The sequence below is a fragment of the Dendrobates tinctorius genome, unplaced genomic scaffold, assembly GCF_039654945.1.
Source record: "Dendrobates tinctorius isolate UK_male_01 unplaced genomic scaffold, ASM3965494v1 ptg000103l, whole genome shotgun sequence".
NCBI classification, from domain to species: domain Eukaryota; kingdom Metazoa; phylum Chordata; class Amphibia; order Anura; family Dendrobatidae; genus Dendrobates; species Dendrobates tinctorius.
This window is the reverse complement of record NW_027361771.1, coordinates 43,395,837-43,416,390: the sequence shown is the minus strand read 5'-3', so window position 1 is coordinate 43,416,390 and position 20,554 is coordinate 43,395,837. Positions and strand designations below refer to the sequence as shown.

The following is a 20,554-nucleotide window of genomic DNA, read 5'->3' as shown; positions in this document are numbered from 1 at the left end:
GTTCAAAATAATAGCAGTACGGAGTTCAATCAGTGAGGTCAATTGTTCTGTGAAGAAACAGGTGTGAATCAGGTGGCCCTTCTTGAAGCGTGAAGCCAGGACATGTTGTACATTCATTTCTCCTTGAAAGCCTGAGAACTATGGGTCATTCGAGACATTGTTCAGAAGAAGAACAGCGTACTTTGATTAAAAAGTTGCTGTGAGAGGGTAAAACTTATAAAGACGTGCAGACAATGATCGGCTGTTCAGCTAAAATGATCTCCAATGCTTTAAAATGGAAAGCCAAACCAGAGAGATGTGGAAAAAAACAGAAGAGTACCATTCAAATGGCTGGAAGAATAGCCAGAATGGCAAAGGCTCAGACAATGATCAACTCCAGGAAGATCAAATACAGTCTCATGTTACCACCTGTGAGAACTGTGACATTTAGAACAGTGGTCCCCAACCTTTTTTGCACCAGGGACCGGCTTCAAGCAAGACCATTCTTCCATGGCCCGGCAGGGCGGGGATGGAGGTGTGTCAGGGGTGGGGCTTTGGTCATAAGGGGGCGGGGCTATGGACAGGATTGTAGTTTAGTAGTTAGTGCATACTTATCATTTAATATAACATCCTGTATACATGGCTCCGCTCCCACCTTCCCATCCTATATACATGGCTCCGCTCCCACCCTCCCATCCTGTATACATGGCTCTGCTCCCACTCTCCCATCCTGTATACATGGCTCCGCTCCCACCCTCCCATCCTGTATACATGGCTCTGCTCCCACTCTCCCATCCTGTATACATGGCTCTGCTCCCACTCTCCCATCTTGTATACATGGCTCTGCTCCCACCCTCCCATCCTGTATACATGGCTCTGCTCCCACCCTCCCATCCTGTATATATGGCTCTGCTCCCACCATCCCACGCTTGAATATATGGCTCCGCAAGCACCTTCCCACCCTTGTATGTATGGCTCCGCTACCACCCTCACTCCCTTGTATATATGAGTCCGCTCCCACCCATGTTTGTATGGATGGGCTCCCCCGTCCTCCCCGATCATACTTACCCTCACGTCGCTGAACTTCCCTGCATCTCGCAGAGCGTCAGCTTCTTCCTGTGCAGAGCGGTCACATGGTACCACTCACCAAGGTCATAAATATGGACGCTACGCATATGGGAGAGGAGTAGCATCCATATTCATGACCTTAAATGAGCAGTACCACGTGACCGCTCAGCACTGGATGAAGTTGCCGCACCGACAGGGACAGGGATGCAGGAACTGAGGATGAGTATCCATGTGGTCTGGAAGCTACATCCTCCGGCTCCCCTTGTGTACAGTTCCGCGGACCGGCAAGAGCACTGCAACGGCCCGGTCCTGGCCCGCGGACCGGTGGTTGGGGACCCCTGATTTAGAAGACGCCTGTATGAAGCAAATCTCATAGTAAGAAGTTCCCGCAAAGTCCCACTGTTAAAAAAGACATGTACTGAAGTGAATACAATTTGCCAACGAACACACCAACTGGCCTAAAGAGAAATGGAGAAACATTTTGTGAACTGATCAAAGTACAATTGTACTTCTTGGATCGTTAGACGACCCCCAAACTCCGCATTCAAGCCACAGTACACTCTGCAGACAGTGAAGCATGGTGGTGCAAGCATCATGATGTGGGCATGTTTCTATTACTATGGTGCCAGACCTATTTACCGCATACCAGGGATCATGGACCAGTTTGCATATATTAAAATACTTGAAGAGGTCATGCTGCCTTACGCTGAAGAGGATAAGCCCTTGAAATGGGTGTTTCAACAAGACAACGACCCTAAACACACCAGAAAACAAGCAAATTCTTAGTTCCAGTCCAACAAAATTGAGGGTATGCAGTGTCCAGCCCAATCTCCGGACCTTAATCCAATAGAACACTTGTGGGGTGACATTAAAAATGCCGTTTCTGAGGCAAAGCCAACAAATGCAAAAGAATTGTGTGATGTAGTCCAAGCATCCTGGGCTGGAATAACAGGTGACAGGTGCCAGAAGTTGGCTGTCTCTATGTAACATAGATATCATTAGTTCTAAAAACCGGTGGGTGTACAACTAAATAATAGGTTAGTGATTCACAGAATGCTAAATCCACAAAAATAGTCCATATTGTGAGTTTCTATAGACAAATGCAGACGCTGCTATTTTTTAGAACAGCGCAATGTTTGTTTTTGTTATTTTCTGTCAAGTAGTTAAAATTATATACATTTCTCTTCATGTTTTGAATTAGAAAACAGTGTGCAATGTTCCCAATGTATGGAAATAAAAACTAGTATAAAGATTTTGTGATTAACTCTTGGTTATGAACACACTGCTATAATTTTGTACACTATTGTGTCTCCGGTACGTGTGAAACCTGTCACCACTTGTACCAGATACAAGGACATGTGAAAGAGATCTAATGCACAGATTTCCCATATAGACTTGCATTAGATGCGGAAAATCTGCAGGTAAAAGACACACATGCGGTTTTAGTGCATGTACACTGCAGAAACCCACTGAAAACACCTATAATCTGCACCTAAGTATATCAATAAATTTTTATTAAAGTCAAATACTATAAAGTATCAAAACAAAGCAGCTTTATTTTAACCCCTTAATGGCAGAGCCAATTTTGACCTTAATGACCAGACCAAATTTTACAATTCTGACCACTGTCAGTTTATGAGGTTATAACTCTGGAACGCTTCACCAGATCCCACTGATTTTGAGACTGTTTTTTCATGACATATTGTACTTCATTATACTGGTAAAATTTGTTCGATCTGACGTACGTTTATTTGTAAAAAAACAAACAGAAATTTGGCAAAAATGTCAAAATTTTCAAACTTTTAATTCTTACCACCCGGTAGCCGAAACCCTGGAGATTTTACGACTCTGGGGGGCACCGTCATTTTAACATGCCTTAAACGCTTAGTGTTTTAATGCATATTGGCGGTCGCTAAGGTGTTACGCATGACAGAACAAAAAGAGACAAAAAACGCAGTGTAAAAAAAAACACGTTAACCCCTTTGTGACATTGGACGTACTATTCCGTCCCTAGGCCTTAATGCCCATGGACGGTATAATACGTCATACGCGATCAGCCGCGCTCACGGGGCGGAGCACAGATGATCGCAGTGTCTCACAGCTGACACCCTGCACTATGCCAGGAGCGGTCACAGACTGCTCCCAGCGCTTTAACCCCCAGAACACTGCGATCAAACATGATTGCAGCATTCCAGGAGCAGGCAGAGGGGCTGTCAGCTGTGACAACCCCTCTGCCTTTGGATCATGCATGCCGCGGGGTCCCAATCGCTCCCATGGTAACCCAATGTCGTCATGATGGCATCCGGGTTACCAGAGCTCAGAGACTTCCTATCATGCGCTGTGCATGTCAAGAAGTCTCAGATGTCAGTGTGCACAGAGTGCAGTGCTGACAGCTTATATGGCATGCAGATCTGCATGCCATATGAGCGATCATCCTGCACAAAATGAGTGTCCCATAGTGGGACACAGTGTAAAGGTAAGAATGAAATAAAAAAAATTATAATTTTAAAAATATTAAAATAAATAATAATAAAAAGCAATATTTATTCTATCATTAAATCAATATTTAAATAAAAAAAATCTAAACAATAAAAGTGCACATATTTAGTATTGCCAAATCCATAACGACCCTCCCTATAAAACTGTCCCACTAGTTAACCCCTTTAGTGAACGCCATTAAAAAAAAGGCAAAAAAGCAATGCTTTATCATCATACCGCCGAACAAAAAGTGGAATAGCACACAATCAAAAAGACGGATATAAATAAATGTGGTACCGCTGAAAACGTCATCTTGTCCCGCAAAAAATAAGCCGCCATGTAGCTCCATCACCGGAAAAATAAAAAAGTTATAGCTCGCAGAATAAAGCGATGCAAAAATAATTATTTTTTCTGTAAAATAGTTTTTATTGTATAAAAACGCCAAAGCATTAAAAAATTACATAAATGAGGTATCGCTGTAATCGTACTGACCTGAAGAATAAAACCGCTTTATCAATTTTACCACATGTGGAACGGTATAAACGCCCCCCAAAAGAAATTCATGAATTGCTGGTTTTTGTTCATTCTGCCTCCCAAAAATCGAAAAAAAAAAAGCAATCAAAAAATGGCATGTGCCCGAAAATGGTACCAATAAAAATGTCAACTCGTCCCGCAAAAAACAAGACCTCACATGACTCTGTGAGCCAAAACATGGAAAAATTTCAGCTCTCAAAATGTGGTGATGCAAAAACTATTTTTTTCAATAAAAAGCGTCTTTTAGTGTGTGACAGCTGCCAAACATAAAAACCTGCTATAAATAGTAAATCAAACCCCCCTTCATCACCCCCTTACAGAAAAATAATAAAATAAAAAAAAATATATATTTATTTCCATTTTCCCATTAGGGTTAGGGCTAGGGTTTAAGGTTGGGGCTATAGTTAGGCTTAGGGCTAAAGTTAGGGTTAGGGTTGGGATTAAGGATAGGGTTGGTATTAGAGTTAGGGGTGTGTTAGGACTAGGTTTATTGTTAGGGTTGGGATTAGGGTTAGGGGTGTGTTGGGGTTAGGGTTGGAGATAGAATTGGGGGGTTTCCACTGTTTAGGCTCTCCAAACGTGACATGCATCTGATCTCAATTCCAGCCAATCTACGTTGAAAAAGTCAAACGGTGCTCCTTCCTTTCCGAGCTCTGCCATGCGCCCAAACAGTGGTTTACCCCCACATATGGGGTATCAACATACTCGGGACAAATTGCACAACAACTTTTGGGGTCCAATTTCTCCTATTACCTTTGGGAAAATAAAAAATTGGGGGTGAAAAGATAATTTTTGTGAAAAAAATAAGATTTTTTATTTTTACAGCTCTACATTATAAACTTCTGTGAAGCACTTGGGGGTTCAAAGTGCTCACCACACATCTAGATAAGATCCTTAGGGGGTCTACTTTCCAAAATGGTGTCACTTGTGGGGGGTTTCCACTATTTAGGCACATCAGGGGCTCTCCAAACGCGACATGGCCTCCGATCTCAATTCCAGCCAATTTTGCATTGAAAAGTCAAACGGCGCTCCTTCCCTTCTGAGCTCTGCCATGCTGGTCAACTTTTAACCCTTATAACGTCCTAACAAAAAACAATTTTGGTTCCAAATTGTGCTGATGTAAAGTAGAAATGTTATTTATTAACTATTTTGTGTGACATGTTTCTGTTTTAAGGGCATGAAAATTTAAAGTTGGAAAATTGCGAAATTTTCAAAATTTTTGCCAAATTTCTGTTTTTTTCACAAATAAACGCAAGTCATATCAAAGAAATTTTACCACTATCATGAAGTACAATATGTGATGAGAAAACATGGTCAGAATCACCAGGATCCATGGAAGCGTTCCAGAGTTATTACCTCATAAAGGGACAGTGGTCAGAATTGTAAAAATTGGCCCGGTCATGAACGTGCAAACCACCCTTGGGGTAAAGGGGTTAAGAAAACGCACACAAATCCAAAAATGAAATAATGCAAGTAACCTAATTGAAACAATAGGTGTAGAAATTCTGCAGCGTCGAAAACTCACCGAAAGGTCATCGTGGGAACATAGCCTAATATTTTCAAGTAGTCACATGGGTAGACAGATTAAAAAAAAACAGTAAATTTATGGTGTGTTTTTTTTTTTTTTTTTTTTTTTTAGAAAATAAAATCAGTGCTGTAAAAAAAAAAGTTTGAAAGAAGACTGAAGTCCCATTCAGACTTCAGTGATTTTGTCGTACGATTTATTATATATATATATATATATATATTTTGTTATCAGAGTGTCATCAGAGTTTGGTCAAAGTCAGTTTTTATAATCAGAGTTTGGTCCAAGTTTCATCATGTTTGTCCCAGATGGGAAACTAACATAAAACAGGTTCTCTATCTTTTTCTATGTAGCAGTCTGTGAAAGATGGACAGCACTGGAATGTTATGCAAGTGCTGTCCGATTATTTTCATGGTCCCATAGACTTGCTTTGCTGAGTTTGATCTGACACTTTGATGACTATCAGTTTTGCTCGGGCCACTCAGTCCACAAAAAAAAAAAACCTCAGACATGAACATGGATAGCACTCATGCGAAAAATTGGCATGTGAATGAGCCCTGAAGAGGTGTCTAGACACTTCCACAGAAGACCTGAAGAGCTGATATTGATTGTTATACGATAATAACATAAATTTTAACTTATTCTTTTTTTACAGGACTTTCATGTGAACAAATTCAATCTTTTCAGCACATTTCTTGTTCAAACCGCGGAATCTCAAAAAGAAATCATGCCAATCAAAAATCTACAAGTCTTAAAATGGCCGACAAAATGAAAGAACGTGTAAGAAATATCTCAAGAGCAGGCAATGAAAAAGATGGCTCAGATGCAAATGCCACTTCTACAGATTTGTCTACATTTATTAAGACGGAACCAGTCTCAAGTAATGGAGGAAATGACACAAATACCTGTGGATATACACACACAATTTATACAGAAGAGTATCCATGTAATCTGGATATGGTGGAGTTTAAAGGAATGGTTGTACCAGATGCCACTAGGTTTCCACCCGCAGAAGGTGTGAAAAACTGTCCGTCTACTTATGTTAAGGAATTTGCTACCCATAATATGGAAAATCCAATGTACCCTGGCCCTTCTATACCTGTAGATCATATACCGCATAAAGTACCCCCACATATAAAAGTGGAATATGTTCCTTGTGAAGAAGAACGAATGAGTACCACAACTACCACACTTCTTACACAATGCAGTCCAGCACCTCATATAGAAGTGGAATATATCCTACGTGAGGCAGAACATACCACACCTAACACATTATATACACCAGCAGGTCACATACCATGCCCAGCTACCAATATCAAGGAGGAGCCAGTCTACTATGAGGATGGAGATCTTGCAGACACCAATGTTTATACACCCAGAAACCATTTGCAACATCATCCCTATGTTCATATTAAGGAGGAACCAGAGATATATGATGCGGGAACTTCCACAACGACAAATATGTGTATGCCGATTGGTTATACACAGCGATACCCATTTACTCACATCGAAGAAGAATTGCTCACCCTGGAAAAAATAAGGGTCCCTGACAAAACTCTGGCCTTTAAATGCATGGACTGCTCAGAAGATTTTACCTCCAAGTCAGATCTTGCATGTCATCAAACTATTCACAGAATCGAAAGACTCAAGTGTCCGGAATGTGGGAAATACTTCTCAAATAAGTCAAATCTTGCTAATCATATCAGGAGTCATACAGGAGAAAAACCATATTCATGTCCTGCTTGTGGGAAACGTTTCACTAGGAAAAGCACGCTGATCATACATCAGCGGATCCACACGGGAGAAAAGCCCTTTGTCTGCTTAGAATGTGGACGATGCTTTCCTGGTAAGGGGAATCTCAGGAAACATCAAAAGGTGCATAAAGCAAAAAAGCCAATGACCACGAAGAGCTTTCTCCCGATGCCAGTGACACTTATACTAGACTCAGATGTGGCCTCGTGTCAGATGCTTCAGTAATGGGCCAACTCTCCATCATGTGATGCTTCATGGAAGACCCTACCAGAAATATGTTTGAGTAAAATATTGTCTTGCGAGTTAGGAAAGAACAGATATATGGGATTTCATAGCGATGGGCTCTAATGTAGGTCAACCATGAACACAAACTATATCTGGTGAGCTTTACGTTATGAACAAGACTTTTGTCTTTTTCCTAAGAGTTAAAAAAAGTTTACAAGTCTGACTTGAGTCATGAACATATGTTGGTACAGTGCCCCTGACTCGTGAGCTAATTTAGGATTCAGGTTGTTGAATATATTTTTTAAAAGCACATGCAAATTGCCTCTTCGGAGAGGAAGAGGACCAAACCGCTATAGTGCCACGTGGTGGAAGCAGTGATTCTACAAGCCTGCTTCCAACAGGTGGCGCTATAGAGTTCCAGTCCTATTCCTCTCCGAAGAGGCAATTTGCATATTTAATTTCCTAGAGGAGGATTGCAGGGCGAATAAGCCTCCTGACCTTGGCATGCTATAGTCAGTATGTCACTCTCCCCAAAGAGAAATGTTACCCCTTAGACCTTAAAAGCAAATGGGGTTTGATGTTGGAGCCTCGTCTATCTGTGTTTTGTTTTAAGATCACTATGCCTCGAAGAAATTGTCACAAAATGGAAAATAAAAACATATTTTGTTGTTTCAGTAAGTTCCAATCACATGCTGAACTAGGCTTTCCTACACCCAGAGCAAACATTCAGTTTGGTACCCCTCTTAAGCTTAGAAATCGCTGTCATTTCATGTTTTCTATGTGTATAAATCAATAGTACACATGAAATAAGAAACATTGTAATATAGCCGAGAAATCTGCTTCTTCTCCTGGACTGATCTTTCTCAATATTCTCAATTCACGATTAACATCTGTATTCTTTGAAGACAGATGTGCCCATAACTGAGATAGGAGATGACAGTAGTTCCTCATCAAGTTGTATAGAGAGGGAGGAGGTAGACACAGACAAACATTCTGCTGCAAGTTCACCAGAAATAACTATTAGGGCAGGGTCACACGACCATTTTCTCTCCATCCGAGAAAAACGGTCAGATTATTCTGATCAGAATGGCATCAGTTTTTCTATGAGATGGAGAGAAAGACATTTTCTCCACCCTCTCAGTTCTGTCAGTGGAAATCAGACCGCACTCGAAACATCTGATGTTTTTCACAGACCCATAGATTGCATGGCCAGTTTTGATGTGACATTCGGATCAAAATCAGAGATGTCCCTGAAAATCAGACTTGTGCACAGCCCATAGAATATCATGGGTACAAGTGCTATCTATGAAAACATCTGATAGCACTCGTCCAATATATTTGGCCGTGTGCACAAGCCCTTAAATCTTAAGGCGTAGACCAGATACTGTGGCCATGACCTGTTTTTTAATTGACTTTTTAGCAATCAAATTTACAGAACAACTATTTTGCCTGCAGAATTGCATAGCAATGACTATTGGTTTATGGGTAGCATAGCTATTCTGAAAAATGTAGTGTTAAATAATAGTGATGAGACAGTGAATGTGCTCGGATAAGGTGTTGTCCAAGCACGCTCAGGTGTTAACAGTGTATCTTCGGGAAATGTATAATAGAAACACATCACCATTTCTGCATTTTGCACCCACTCCTGGTTTTGGCTTACAAATACTGATGTAAAATACTGATCAAAGACTGAACGTGTGAATATGGCCTAAAGCCCCTGTCACACACCGCGAGATCGCTAGCGAGATCGCTGCTGAGTCACAAGTTTTGTGACGCAACAGCGATCTCAGCAGCGATCTCGCTGTGTGTGACACCTATCAGCGACCGGCCCCCCTGCCGGGTATCGCTGATCGTGCTCGAAAGCCCTGGACATTTTTTTGATCGCTGGTCTCCCGCTGGCCAGCACGCATCGCTGCGTGTGGCAGGCGGGAGATCAGCGAGCTGGAGCTGGTATCCAAGGTAAACCGCGGGCAACTAAGCGCGTGCGTCATTTGGTTACCCGCTGTGTACCTTAGATACCAGCGTGCTGTAGCTGGTATCCAAGGTAAACAGCGGGTTTCTAAGCGTTTACCTTGTATACCAGCTCCCTGCACCATTACGCTGGTATCTCAGGTACACTGCGGGTAACTAAGTGATGCGTGCGCTTGTTACCCGCGTCGTCGCAGGTGCTGATCGCTGGTGAAGCTGCCTGTTTGGCAACTCACCAGCGATCATGTAGCGACATACCAGCGATCCTGACAAAGTCATATCATTGTCGGGATCACTGGTGCGTCGCTATGTGTGACGGGGGCTTAAGGGTGGCAAAATTTCTTTGTGTAGCATGTATATTTTGCTTTAGATTCAATGCATAATTTACCCTTGCTAAACTGAAAGGTTTGAAATCAGCAGTGAAAGAGAAATTCCCATAATGTGAATTTCAAAATCTGCATTGCATATCAATTTTGATAAAGTAAAATAATGCAGCAACTAAATACAATTTATAGAATCTTATCCACATGCTTAGTACTGTAATCCACTGTGGACTTTACCTGTGAAAATCTACAGGTAAAAGCCACTGCAATGCACTGCACCTCTACATACAGCCCCATCCTACAGTATATCACTTTTCTCAGTCCCTTTTTATGCAGCCCCATCCAGCAGAACACCACTCCACTCAGACCCTCTGTATACAGCCCCATCCGGCAGAGCAGCACACCACTCAGCACCTCTAAATACAGCTCCTCCCTGCAGTATATAACTGTTTTCATCTACATATATAGCCCCATCCTGCAGAACATCACCCCTCTCATCTATATACAGCACCATCCTGCAGTATATCATTCCTAACACCTATACAGAGCCCCATCTGCAGTACATCACTCTTCATCTCTCTGTACAGTATAATTCTACAGCATCACTCGTCTCAGCCACTGTATACAAAACCCATCCTGCATTACATCACTCCTCTCAGCCCATTCTGCAGTACATCACTCATCTATATGCAGTGCCACTTTGCAGACTATCCCCCTCACATCTATAAACAACCCCATCCTACAGTATTATCATTCCTTTAATTTATGCACAGCTCTATCCTGCAGAATACCACATCTCTATAAATAGCCCCATCCTGCAGTATATCAGTCTGCATACAGCTTTATCCTGTCGTACATCACTCTTCTATAGACAACCACACAATATATTATATCACTCCTTTCAGTCCTTGTATGCAGCTTTATTCTACAGAAAATCACTTCTTCCACCTATGCACAGCCCTCTATTCCAGTATATTACTCTTCTCAGCTCCTGTATATAGCTCCATCTTGCAGAACATCACTCATCTCTACACAGCCCCCTCCCGTGCCGACTCCATTCCAATGGTGTTGGTACTCGCGGTCCCGGGGCTGTGATTCAGTGCAATGACACGTGATGCCCGACGCACAATCACATCACGTGTCATTCTCCACCTTCCCAGCCGGTCTAAACAACGATGACCTAAGCACCGTGGGAAAAAGTCACTGAGTTCACGGCGGTGAACTCAATGACTTTTTCTCACTGTGCTGAGGTCACAGCAGTTCAGGGGTCCGGCTGAGACACAGCCTCAGTGACCAGCGGTAACCTTGATAATGTAAGAGGATGGACCGGACTGTGGGTACCTGTATGCCAGGTGTGGAACTGAAGAGGTTGCATCCTCTGTTCCTAGGGGACAGCCTTGAGGAGGAGGACCTTCCCCTGCAGCCTGAGGGAAGCCTGGGGGGGAGACACCTTCCTGTTGACCGAGGGAGGTGGGAGGAGACTGAGAAAAAGGGTGCGCAGCAGCTAAGAGGGATAAGAGGGCAAAGCGCAGGAAATGGGAGTTTGGCGCCAGAGCAGTGTGCAGGAGCACGGTGAGCGGTGCGCTCGGCTGCCCCTTCCCCCACCGGGTACCGGCATTGCGGCAGGGTCCGACCGTTTAGAGCGGGACCGCTGCCAGGAGGGAAGACAGGTGCAGAACCGGTCGTGCTGCAGAGAAAAGTGCTTTGGGAGGTACCAGTTCCCCGCAGACCAGTGACTGTCACTTCCTGCCACCAACAGCCGGGGACAGAGCGAGAGGGATGAACAGTGTGTGCCGATGACTTCCAGTAAGCGAGATGCAGGGCAATCGGTGTCCGTGAGTACTATACACGTGCCCCATACTAGTGCCCGAATACAGGACAGACCCTTGAACCCTGACTGTGCCATTAAACAACTTCTGAGTCATGTGGGGCCTGTATCAGATCGTGTCCCCTGTTTCCGTCAGCCACTTTGGATTCGCTTGACTGACACTGTGAGAAGAGTGGTGCAGGAGTCTCGTCGACCTTAGAGCGTGTTGTGGCCCTTACTGTTGCTTGGCCACTACAGAATATGGACTAGGGGCAGTGGAAGGTACCAGAGATCGACCACTGTCACCAGAAGACGGGGTTATTGTTGTCTGCTTGACCCCATTAATGAGGACACTGCGTCGGCCGTTGCGGACACCATTGAGTTCGCAGCAGGAGCTGCAGTATTAGGACTTCCTTATACATTTGTTAATATTTGAACTGTTGTATTGTACTGTGCCTTTAATACCGTTTAACACTTCACCTCCCTGCGTGGAGTATTTCCCCTGTAAATAAACCTGTTGACCCTTGCTCTGCTGCCTGCGTACCGTCACTGCATCCCGCGTTCCTGAACTAAATAGCAAAGCCACTAAGGAAGACTCAGGGTCTCCAAAAATTCATTTTTAAACAGCAGAAAAAAAAGGCAGCAACACTTACCTGCCCAGGTCTAAGAACAAATGCACTGCAGGGTGCAGCCAGCCCATAAAGCAAGATGTTAGCAACACTGGTGCAAAATACCAGATTAACAGCCACTCTCCACATACCCATTCCTGGAAGGGGTGACTGCCCAGTATAAAATTGCACAATAAAGGCCCGCATAGGGCGCTGTTCACACAAGGGAACTACACAGTGTCTGGCTCACAGCCTATTAGTGACGCCCCTACTATTCGACTAGGCGGGCTGGCCAGCACACCCTCAATGCACCCCAGTGTGAACACCCCTCATAGCACCTGTGTTGCTAACATCTTGCTTTATGGGCTGGCTGCACCCTGCAGTGCATTTGTTCTTAGACCTGGGCAGGTAAGTGTTGCTGCCTTTTTTTCTGCTGTTTAAAAATCCCGCGTTCCTGCTTGTTACCCTTTAGCCTATGTGCCCACATTAGCGTTTTAAAACTGATACAAAACCGGGCTTCTTCCCAGAAAACGTGAGTTTTTTTTCTGCGCGTTTTTTTCCGCGCGTCTTCTGGACTCATAGAAAACAGCTAAAAATGCGGACTGAAGCGGAAAACAATGAGCATGCTGCGTTTTTAGCCGCTAAGCATTTCTTATGTGGAAAAAAACGCATCAATTGGCACAAAAAGGCCAAAATGCATTAAAATTAATTGGATGCTTATTTTAAGCTTTTTTGAAGCGGTTTGACCCCGAAAAACGCTTCAAAAAAACGCAACGTGGGCACACAGCCTTACATTGTCACTGATGCTGCACAAACAGCAGCTCATTCATCAGTGGTTCTCAACCCGGATGGTCGCATCAATGCACCGTCCAGATTGAAAACCATTTATCCCCAGACATGGATTACAGCGGGAGACAGAACGTCGGACAGGTGAGGGATATGTTTTTTGTTTTTTTTAATTTTTGTTTTATTACAGGAAATGTTGGCTTCAATGGAATGGGCGTTATGTGACTATAACTGAATTTATTTTTAAATAAAAATGTAAAAGTGTTTTGTTTTGATTTCAAATAAAAGATTTTATTCTGGCTGTGTCTTTATTTACAATACAACTTTAGGAATAGTAATGGATAGGTGTCTTATAGACGCCTCTCCACTACCAAGCCATGGCCTTGATGTCACCAGATAACACAAAGGTGGCATCAACCACACAAATATGAACCCCACTTGCCACTGCTACAGGACAAGTGGTAAGAGCCAGGCAAAGCGCCAGAATTGGCAAATGTAATAGATGTGCCTTTTCTGGGTGGTTGCGGGCTGCTATTTTTAGGCTGGGGGTCAATATCAATGGCCCCATACCAACATGAGAATTCCAGCCCCAGGTGTCTGCTTTAGCAAGGCTGGTTGTCAAATAATAGGGGGACCCCACACAGTTTTTTAAATTATTTATATAATTAAAAAGTACGATGTGGGGACCCCTCTATTCTTGATAACAAGCCTTGCTGAAGTTGACAGCTGAGGATTGCAGTCCACAGCTGCCAGTTTTACCTGGCTGGTTATCTAAACTACAGGGGAATCAACGCCTTTTTTAAATATATTTATAGCACAGGCGGTGACTGATGAATACTCCTAAGCTAGTAAGGGTTGTGGTTTATAATATTGTATATTGAGTTTTGCCTTCCGTATATTTAGGGTCTCTTCGTCTTTTCCCATTCGCTGCCGCCTGCTCTCACTGTTATTAGTGGCAGCAGGTGTAGGAGGATGGGAGTAGTAGTCCCACCAGCTGCTACCTGCTCTCACTGTTATCAGTGGAATATAACTTTCAACATTCTGCGCTAATCGCTGGCAGGGTAGGGGAGAATAATGAGAGCCGTCTTCAGTACCAAGCGCTGGGGAACAGCGCTTACTGTACCGCTTCTTCCCAGGTGCCAGTACATGTCACACTGATGACACATGGATGTCATCATTGTGCACGACATTCTGCGGCCTGTGCTGCTGTTAAAAAATGGACATGCTAGCATATTGTACCCTCGGACACATGGTCCGTGTCAACACACTGACATGTGAAAACTGTCACCACACAAACCGGAAACATTGACGTCTGAAAGGGGCCTAACAAAGGGTTAAAGAGAGAAAGCAGCAGCCACTTTGTGTTTGCTTTTTTAAAATTAATAAAGTTAGTTTTTTATTATTGCTATTCGTAATATAAAACATTACACAGATCTCTGATCGTTCAGTTTTGATATAATTCAAATTTTCCTGTATGTGCACAAGTCTCAGCCAGTGACGGATTGCAGCCGGCAGAATCACCAGGATCTATATCACAAAAGTGGTGAAAATTACACCAGAAATATTCTCCAGTGGTCTCGGACATCTGTAAAAAAATTTATATAACTTCTGTGTTATAAATTATGACGATTGTCGGTTGCGCTCTGTTATGAGGACTGTCAGCTGCACTCTGTTATGATGGCTGACGGTCAGTTGCGCTCTGTTATGATGACTGATGGTTGCACTCTGTTATGACTGTCAGTTGCGCTCTATTTGACTGTCGGTTGCGCTCTTTTATGATGACTGTCGGTTGCGCTCTTTTATGATGACTGTCAGTTGCAATCTTTTATGATGACTGTCGGTTGCGTTCTTTTATGGTGACTCGGTTGCGCTCTTTTATGGTGACTGTCGGTTGCGCTCATTTATGATGACTGTCAGTTGCGCTCTTTTATGGTGACTGTCAGTTGCGCTCTTTTATGGTGACTGTCAGTTGCGCTCTTTTATGGTGACTGTCGGTTGCGCTCTTTTATGGTGACTGTCGGTTGCGCTCTTTTAATAACGGGGACTAAGGTTAGCGGTGGATGATAATAGGTGCCGTCAGCAAAGGTGGGGGCTGCGACTCTGTCTCCTTGTGCCACAATTATAACAAATTACAGTATAACAGACCTCTCTCCACTGAGGATTAGTAACTCCACATACAGCACAGATCCACCCGGCAGGATCATAGGGTGGGGGCATTCCGAGTTTCAGTAGTCCAGGATACTTCGGTGCCTTAGGGTTAAGGGATCTATATCACAAAAGTGGTGAAAATTACACCAGAAATATTCTCCAGTGGTCTCGGACATCTGTAAAAAAATTTATATAACTTCTGTGTTATAAATTATGACGATTGTCGGTTGCGCTCTGTTATGAGGACTGTCAGCTGCACTCTGTTATGATGGCTGACGGTCAGTTGCGCTCTGTTATGATGACTGATGGTTGCACTCTGTTATGACTGTCAGTTGCGCTCTATTTGACTGTCGGTTGCGCTCTTTTATGATGACTGTCGGTTGCGCTCTTTTATGATGACTGTCAGTTGCACTCTTTTATGATGACTGTCGGTTGCGTTCTTTTATGGTGACTGTCGGTTGCGCTCTTTTATGGTGACTGTCGGTTGCGCTCTTTTATGATGACTGTCAGTTGCGCTCTTTTATGGTGACTGTCAGTTGCGCTCTTTTATGGTGACTGTCAGTTGCGCTCTTTTATGGTGACTGTCGGTTGCGCTCTTTTATGGTGACTGTCGGTTGCGCTCTTTTAATAACGGGGACTAAGGTTAGCGGTGGATGATAATAGGTGCCGTCAGCAAAGGTGGGGGCTGCGACTCTGTCTCCTTGTGCCACAATTATAACAAATTACAGTATAACAGACCTCTCTCCACTGAGGATTAGTAACTCCACATACAGCACAGATCCACCCGGCAGGATCATAGGGTGGGGGCATACCGAGTTTCAGTAGTCCAGGATACTTCGGTGCCTTAGGGTTAAGGGATTTCCTGGAGAGGGACCTTATCATCTAGCAGGGAAACTTCTTGTTTCAAATCATTCTTAACTAATTTCCTGCCCGACACATTATCCTCAATCTTAGTTCCTTCTTTAATCAATCACATTCTCAATTCTTTCCTGTACCACAACACTTTCGGTCTTTTTCACAGTGTGCCTAACAGCCTATAGTTTCACACTAGCGTTTATGAGCGCAGCGACGGCCTGCGCACGGCCGCCGCTAAGCCACGCCCCCGCCGGTAGCTCCGCCCACCGGCGCATGACGCTGCATGCGCCCTGCGTCCCCTATCTTTATCACAGGGGGCGCAGGCCGTGCGCAGTATGCGTTTGGCGGCGCATGCGCCTTTTTGACGGTGCGCCGACGCAACCAAACTGCAGCAGGTTGCGTTTGGCGCAGGTCGGCGCACCGTCAAAAGGACGCATGCGCCGCCAAACACATACTGCGCACGGCCTGCGCCCCTGTGATAAAGATAGGGGACGCAGGGCACATGCAGCGTCATGCGCCGGTGGGCGGAGCTACCGGCGGGGGCGCGGCAGGGGCGGGGCTTAGCGGCGGCCGTGCACAGGCCGTCGCTGCGCTCATAAACGCTAGTGTGAAACTAGCCTTAGACAATTTTCCTTTTTTCCACATAGCAATAAAAACAATCAGAATTCACTTGCTGTTCAATTTCCACATAACCTTCATTATACAATTCATGTGCCAGGCCACGGAATTCCTCAGCTCCTTTAAGTAATCCATCATCAGTCAACCTTCCTTTATTCCTTTTAACTCCTTCATCCCATAGCGTAGGCTGCAACCTCCCACCCTTAGGAAATCCCAGAATTGAAAATATTTTTCCTGCATTCCTGACACATTTCTTTCCTCGTCTTTGAATCATAAGACTAACAGTATCTGATCCTTCACACAATTCCAAACTTTTCTTTTTCTTCCACAGAAACATAATTCTCTCCTTTAGAGCTAAATATCTGACAAATTGTGCACAATACTGGAGCAGCCGTCTCCGTTTGTTCCACAGGGTCAACAATCCCCCTCTGGGATTGCCCAAAATTGGCGGTACTCAGTGAAAGGAGGAGGGCGTCTCAGACTCTCCCTCCAGACACCTCTGGTTATATATATCTATCTATATATACCTGAGTTACGTATCCTACCCATCTTCGATCATATGACCACGCCTGATAACAATGATCAGGAATTCAGGATATTTTGACTATAAAGAGAGTCACAATCACTGGTCAATCCGGGGTGTCCCGTCCCTTATGAGGTACGGTTCGAGCACTGGGCCCCCAACGGGACTACACCTCTATATGATTCCACCCATGAATCACCCCACCACGGGGACAAACCTCAGATCCTCTTTGCAGCAACAAGCACAGGAAAACCACACCAACGGTCAGTCTGAACAGTATAACTGCCAACTTACCGTGGTTGTGAGGGGTGATCAGTCCCAATTTTCCAGCACCTGTGTCCGCTCCGAGGGTCCTTTGTCTTGTCCTCTGGGGGCACAGGCGTCCCTGTCCGGGGGCCCCACGTTGCGCGCCACTGTCGAGGTAGCTATTTTGGGAGGGCTAAATTAACCCTTCACGGTTGAGCCAGTGATGTCCAAATTATTCCAGTGTTGCTAACAACTCAAATGACCACACGGAGACGGGGGTCTCTGTACGGGAGGATCGAGGCAGATCACTAAGCCCCTTTATTTTAGTCACATCTTTTATAATCTTTTGCTTAATTATGCAAGGTTCTCAAGTACCAATAGCATTTCACTTTATAAGCCAATAATATTGCAAGAAAACCGGAAACTACATATATGTCCGTACCTAGATAGCGTAGAAAGTAGTATAATGGCATATTCAGAGCAATGCACCCCCCCGAGCCCCTTATCTTTGTACCTGATGAGAGCAGTCTGGTTTCATGACAGCCCATGCCAATTATAAAAATTTATCTTGCAACAACAAAAACGGAGAAACGAAACCTCCAGAGAATGGATAAAACGAAACTTCAGCGCTGACTTTAGTATTAACCCTTCACAATGGCACCCCCCAGAGTCAGATTTTCTCCGGGGTCTCGGTTGCGGGGGGGTAGCTGAGACCCCAGAGAACCTGATTTGGTCGGTTTTTACCGACCCCAGTTTTGCAATTGCCTTTTTTAACCGTATAACAGTGACCGCAGAAAAAATCTGTTGTGCTATTTAACTTCTCTCTCCTCTGGTGTGATCGCACATCAGAGGAGAGAGAAACAGGTTCCCCGATCTCCCCCCCCCCGGTACCTGCTGGTGTCCCTGGGTGTCCTGTCTTCCCCCGTTGGCCGCCGGCATCTTCTTCCGGTAAGAAAATGGCATGCGCAGTGCGCCCGCCGAGACCTGCCGGCTGGCACCCGGCAACATTAAGAAGCTTTTTCCTATTGGTTCATTTTGGTCACTATGATAGATAGTGATCAAAATAAAAAATTAGTAAATAAACCCCCCTTTAGTTAGGGAAAAATAATGAAATAAAGAAAATATATTTTATCTCCATTTTCCCATTAGGGTTAGAGTTAGACTAAAGTGAGTTGGGCTAAAGTTAGGGTTGGGATTAGGGGTGTGTTGGGGTTATGGCTGGGATTAGGGTTAGGGGTGTGTTGGGGTTAGGGTTGGAGTTAGAATTGGGGGGTTTCCACTGTTTGGGCACATCAGGGGGTCTCTAATTGTGACATGGCGCCACCATTGATTCCAGCCAATTTAGCGTTCAAAAAGTCAGGTGCTCCTTCCCTTCTGAGCTCTGCCGGGCGCCCAAACAGTGGTTTCCCCTACATATGGGGTATCAGTGTACTCAGGACAAATTTAACAACTTTGTGGGGCTAATTTCTCCTGTTACCTTTTGGGAAAATAAAAAATTGGGGGCTAAAAATCATTTTTTATTTTCACGGCTCTACATTATATACTTTAGTGAAACACTTGGGGGTTCAAAGTTCTCACCACACATCTAGATAAGTTCCGTGGGGGTCTAGTTTCCAAAATGGGGTCACTTGTGGGGGTTTGCACTCTTTTAGGCACATCAGGGGCTCTCCAAAGGCAACATGACACCCGCAGACCATTCCATCAAAGTCTGCATTCCAAAACATCACTACTTCCCTTCCGATCCCCGACGTGCGCCCATACAGTAGTTTTCTCCCACATATGGGGTATCAGCGTACTCAGGACAAATTGGACAACAACTTTTGGGGTCCAATTTCTCCTGTTACCCTTGAGAAAATAAAAAAATTGCAGGCTAAAAAATTATTTTTGAGGAAAAAATGATTTTTTATTTTCATGGCTCTGTGTTATAAACTTCTGTGAAGCACTTGGGGGTTCAAAGTGCTCACTATGCATCTAGATAAGCTCCTTGGGGGGGGGTGTCTACTTTCCAAAATGGGGTCACTTGTGGGGGGGTTTCCACTGTTTAGGCACATCAGGGGCTCTCCAAACGTGACATGGCGCCTGATCTCAATTCCAGCCAATTTTGCATTGAAAAGTCAAATGGCGCTCCTTCCCTTCCGAGCTCTGCCGTGCGCCCAAACAGTGGTTTACCCCCACTTATGGGGTATCAGCATATTCAGGAGAAACTGCAGAACACATTTTGTGGTTCAATTTCTCCTTTGACACTTGTGAAAATAAAAAAAATTGGATCTGAAGTAAAATGTTTGAAAAAAAAAGTTAAATTTAATTTTTTCCTTCCACATTGCTTCAGTTCCTGTGAAGCACCTGAAGGGTGGATAAACTTGTTACATGTGATTTTGAGCACCTTGAGGGGTGCAGCTTTTAGAATGGTGTCACTTTTGGGTATTTTCTGTCATGTACACCCCTCAAAGTGCAGAAGAGGCCACTACAATGGAGTCTGTATGAGGAGCTCACCATCGCCGCTCCATTCTAGACGCTTCAGTGCTGAGGTGACTACATCGGAGGGGATTTTTGATGTCCTCGCTCCAGCAGCTCCGGTGTAGTCACCTCAGCACTGAGCCGCCTAGATCGGAGTGGCTATGGTGAGCTCCACAAAAAATCACCTCCGATCTCGACGCAGCGTCCGTGCAGCAGCGTCCGTGCAGCAGCGTCCGTGCAGCAGCAGCGTCCGTGCAGCAGCGCGTAGTGTCTGTACAGCAGCGCGTAGTGTCCGTACAGCAGCGCGTAGTGTCCGTACAGCAGCGTCCGTGCAGCAGTGCGTAGTATCCGTGCAGCAGCGTGTAGTGTCCGTGCAATGTCCGCACAGCAGTGTGGTGTGTCCGTACAGCAGTGTCCGCACAGCAGTGCGTAGTATCCGTGCAGCAGCGCGTAGTGTCCGTGCAATGTACGTACAGCAGTGTCCGTACAGCAGCGCAGCAGTATCCGTGCAGCAGAGTGTAGTGTGTGCAGTGTCCGTGCAGCAGCGTGCAGTGTGTACCGCGGCCGCGCTCCTCCTCGCAGGCACACAGCCTCACATGAAACATGCACATTTCTGGGCAGAACCTGAAGCACAGGCTCTGACTCCTCCCACGA

General features: G+C 44.7%; 1 protein-coding gene across 5 annotated transcripts in view; it reads left to right on the top strand.

Moving 5' to 3' along the window:
* Positions 1-8,235, top strand: part of LOC141100102 (uncharacterized) — a 100,634-nt gene extending 92,399 nt beyond the window's left edge. For all 5 annotated transcript variants that reach the window (XM_073588326.1, XM_073588328.1, XM_073588327.1 and 2 more), the window contains exon 6: positions 6,240-8,235. In XM_073588326.1, the coding sequence (XP_073444427.1) occupies positions 6,240-7,561 (1,322 nt within the window). In that variant the 3' untranslated portion in view covers positions 7,562-8,235. The remainder of the gene's footprint in view (positions 1-6,239) is intronic.
* The last annotated feature ends 12,319 nt before the right edge of the window (positions 8,236-20,554 follow it).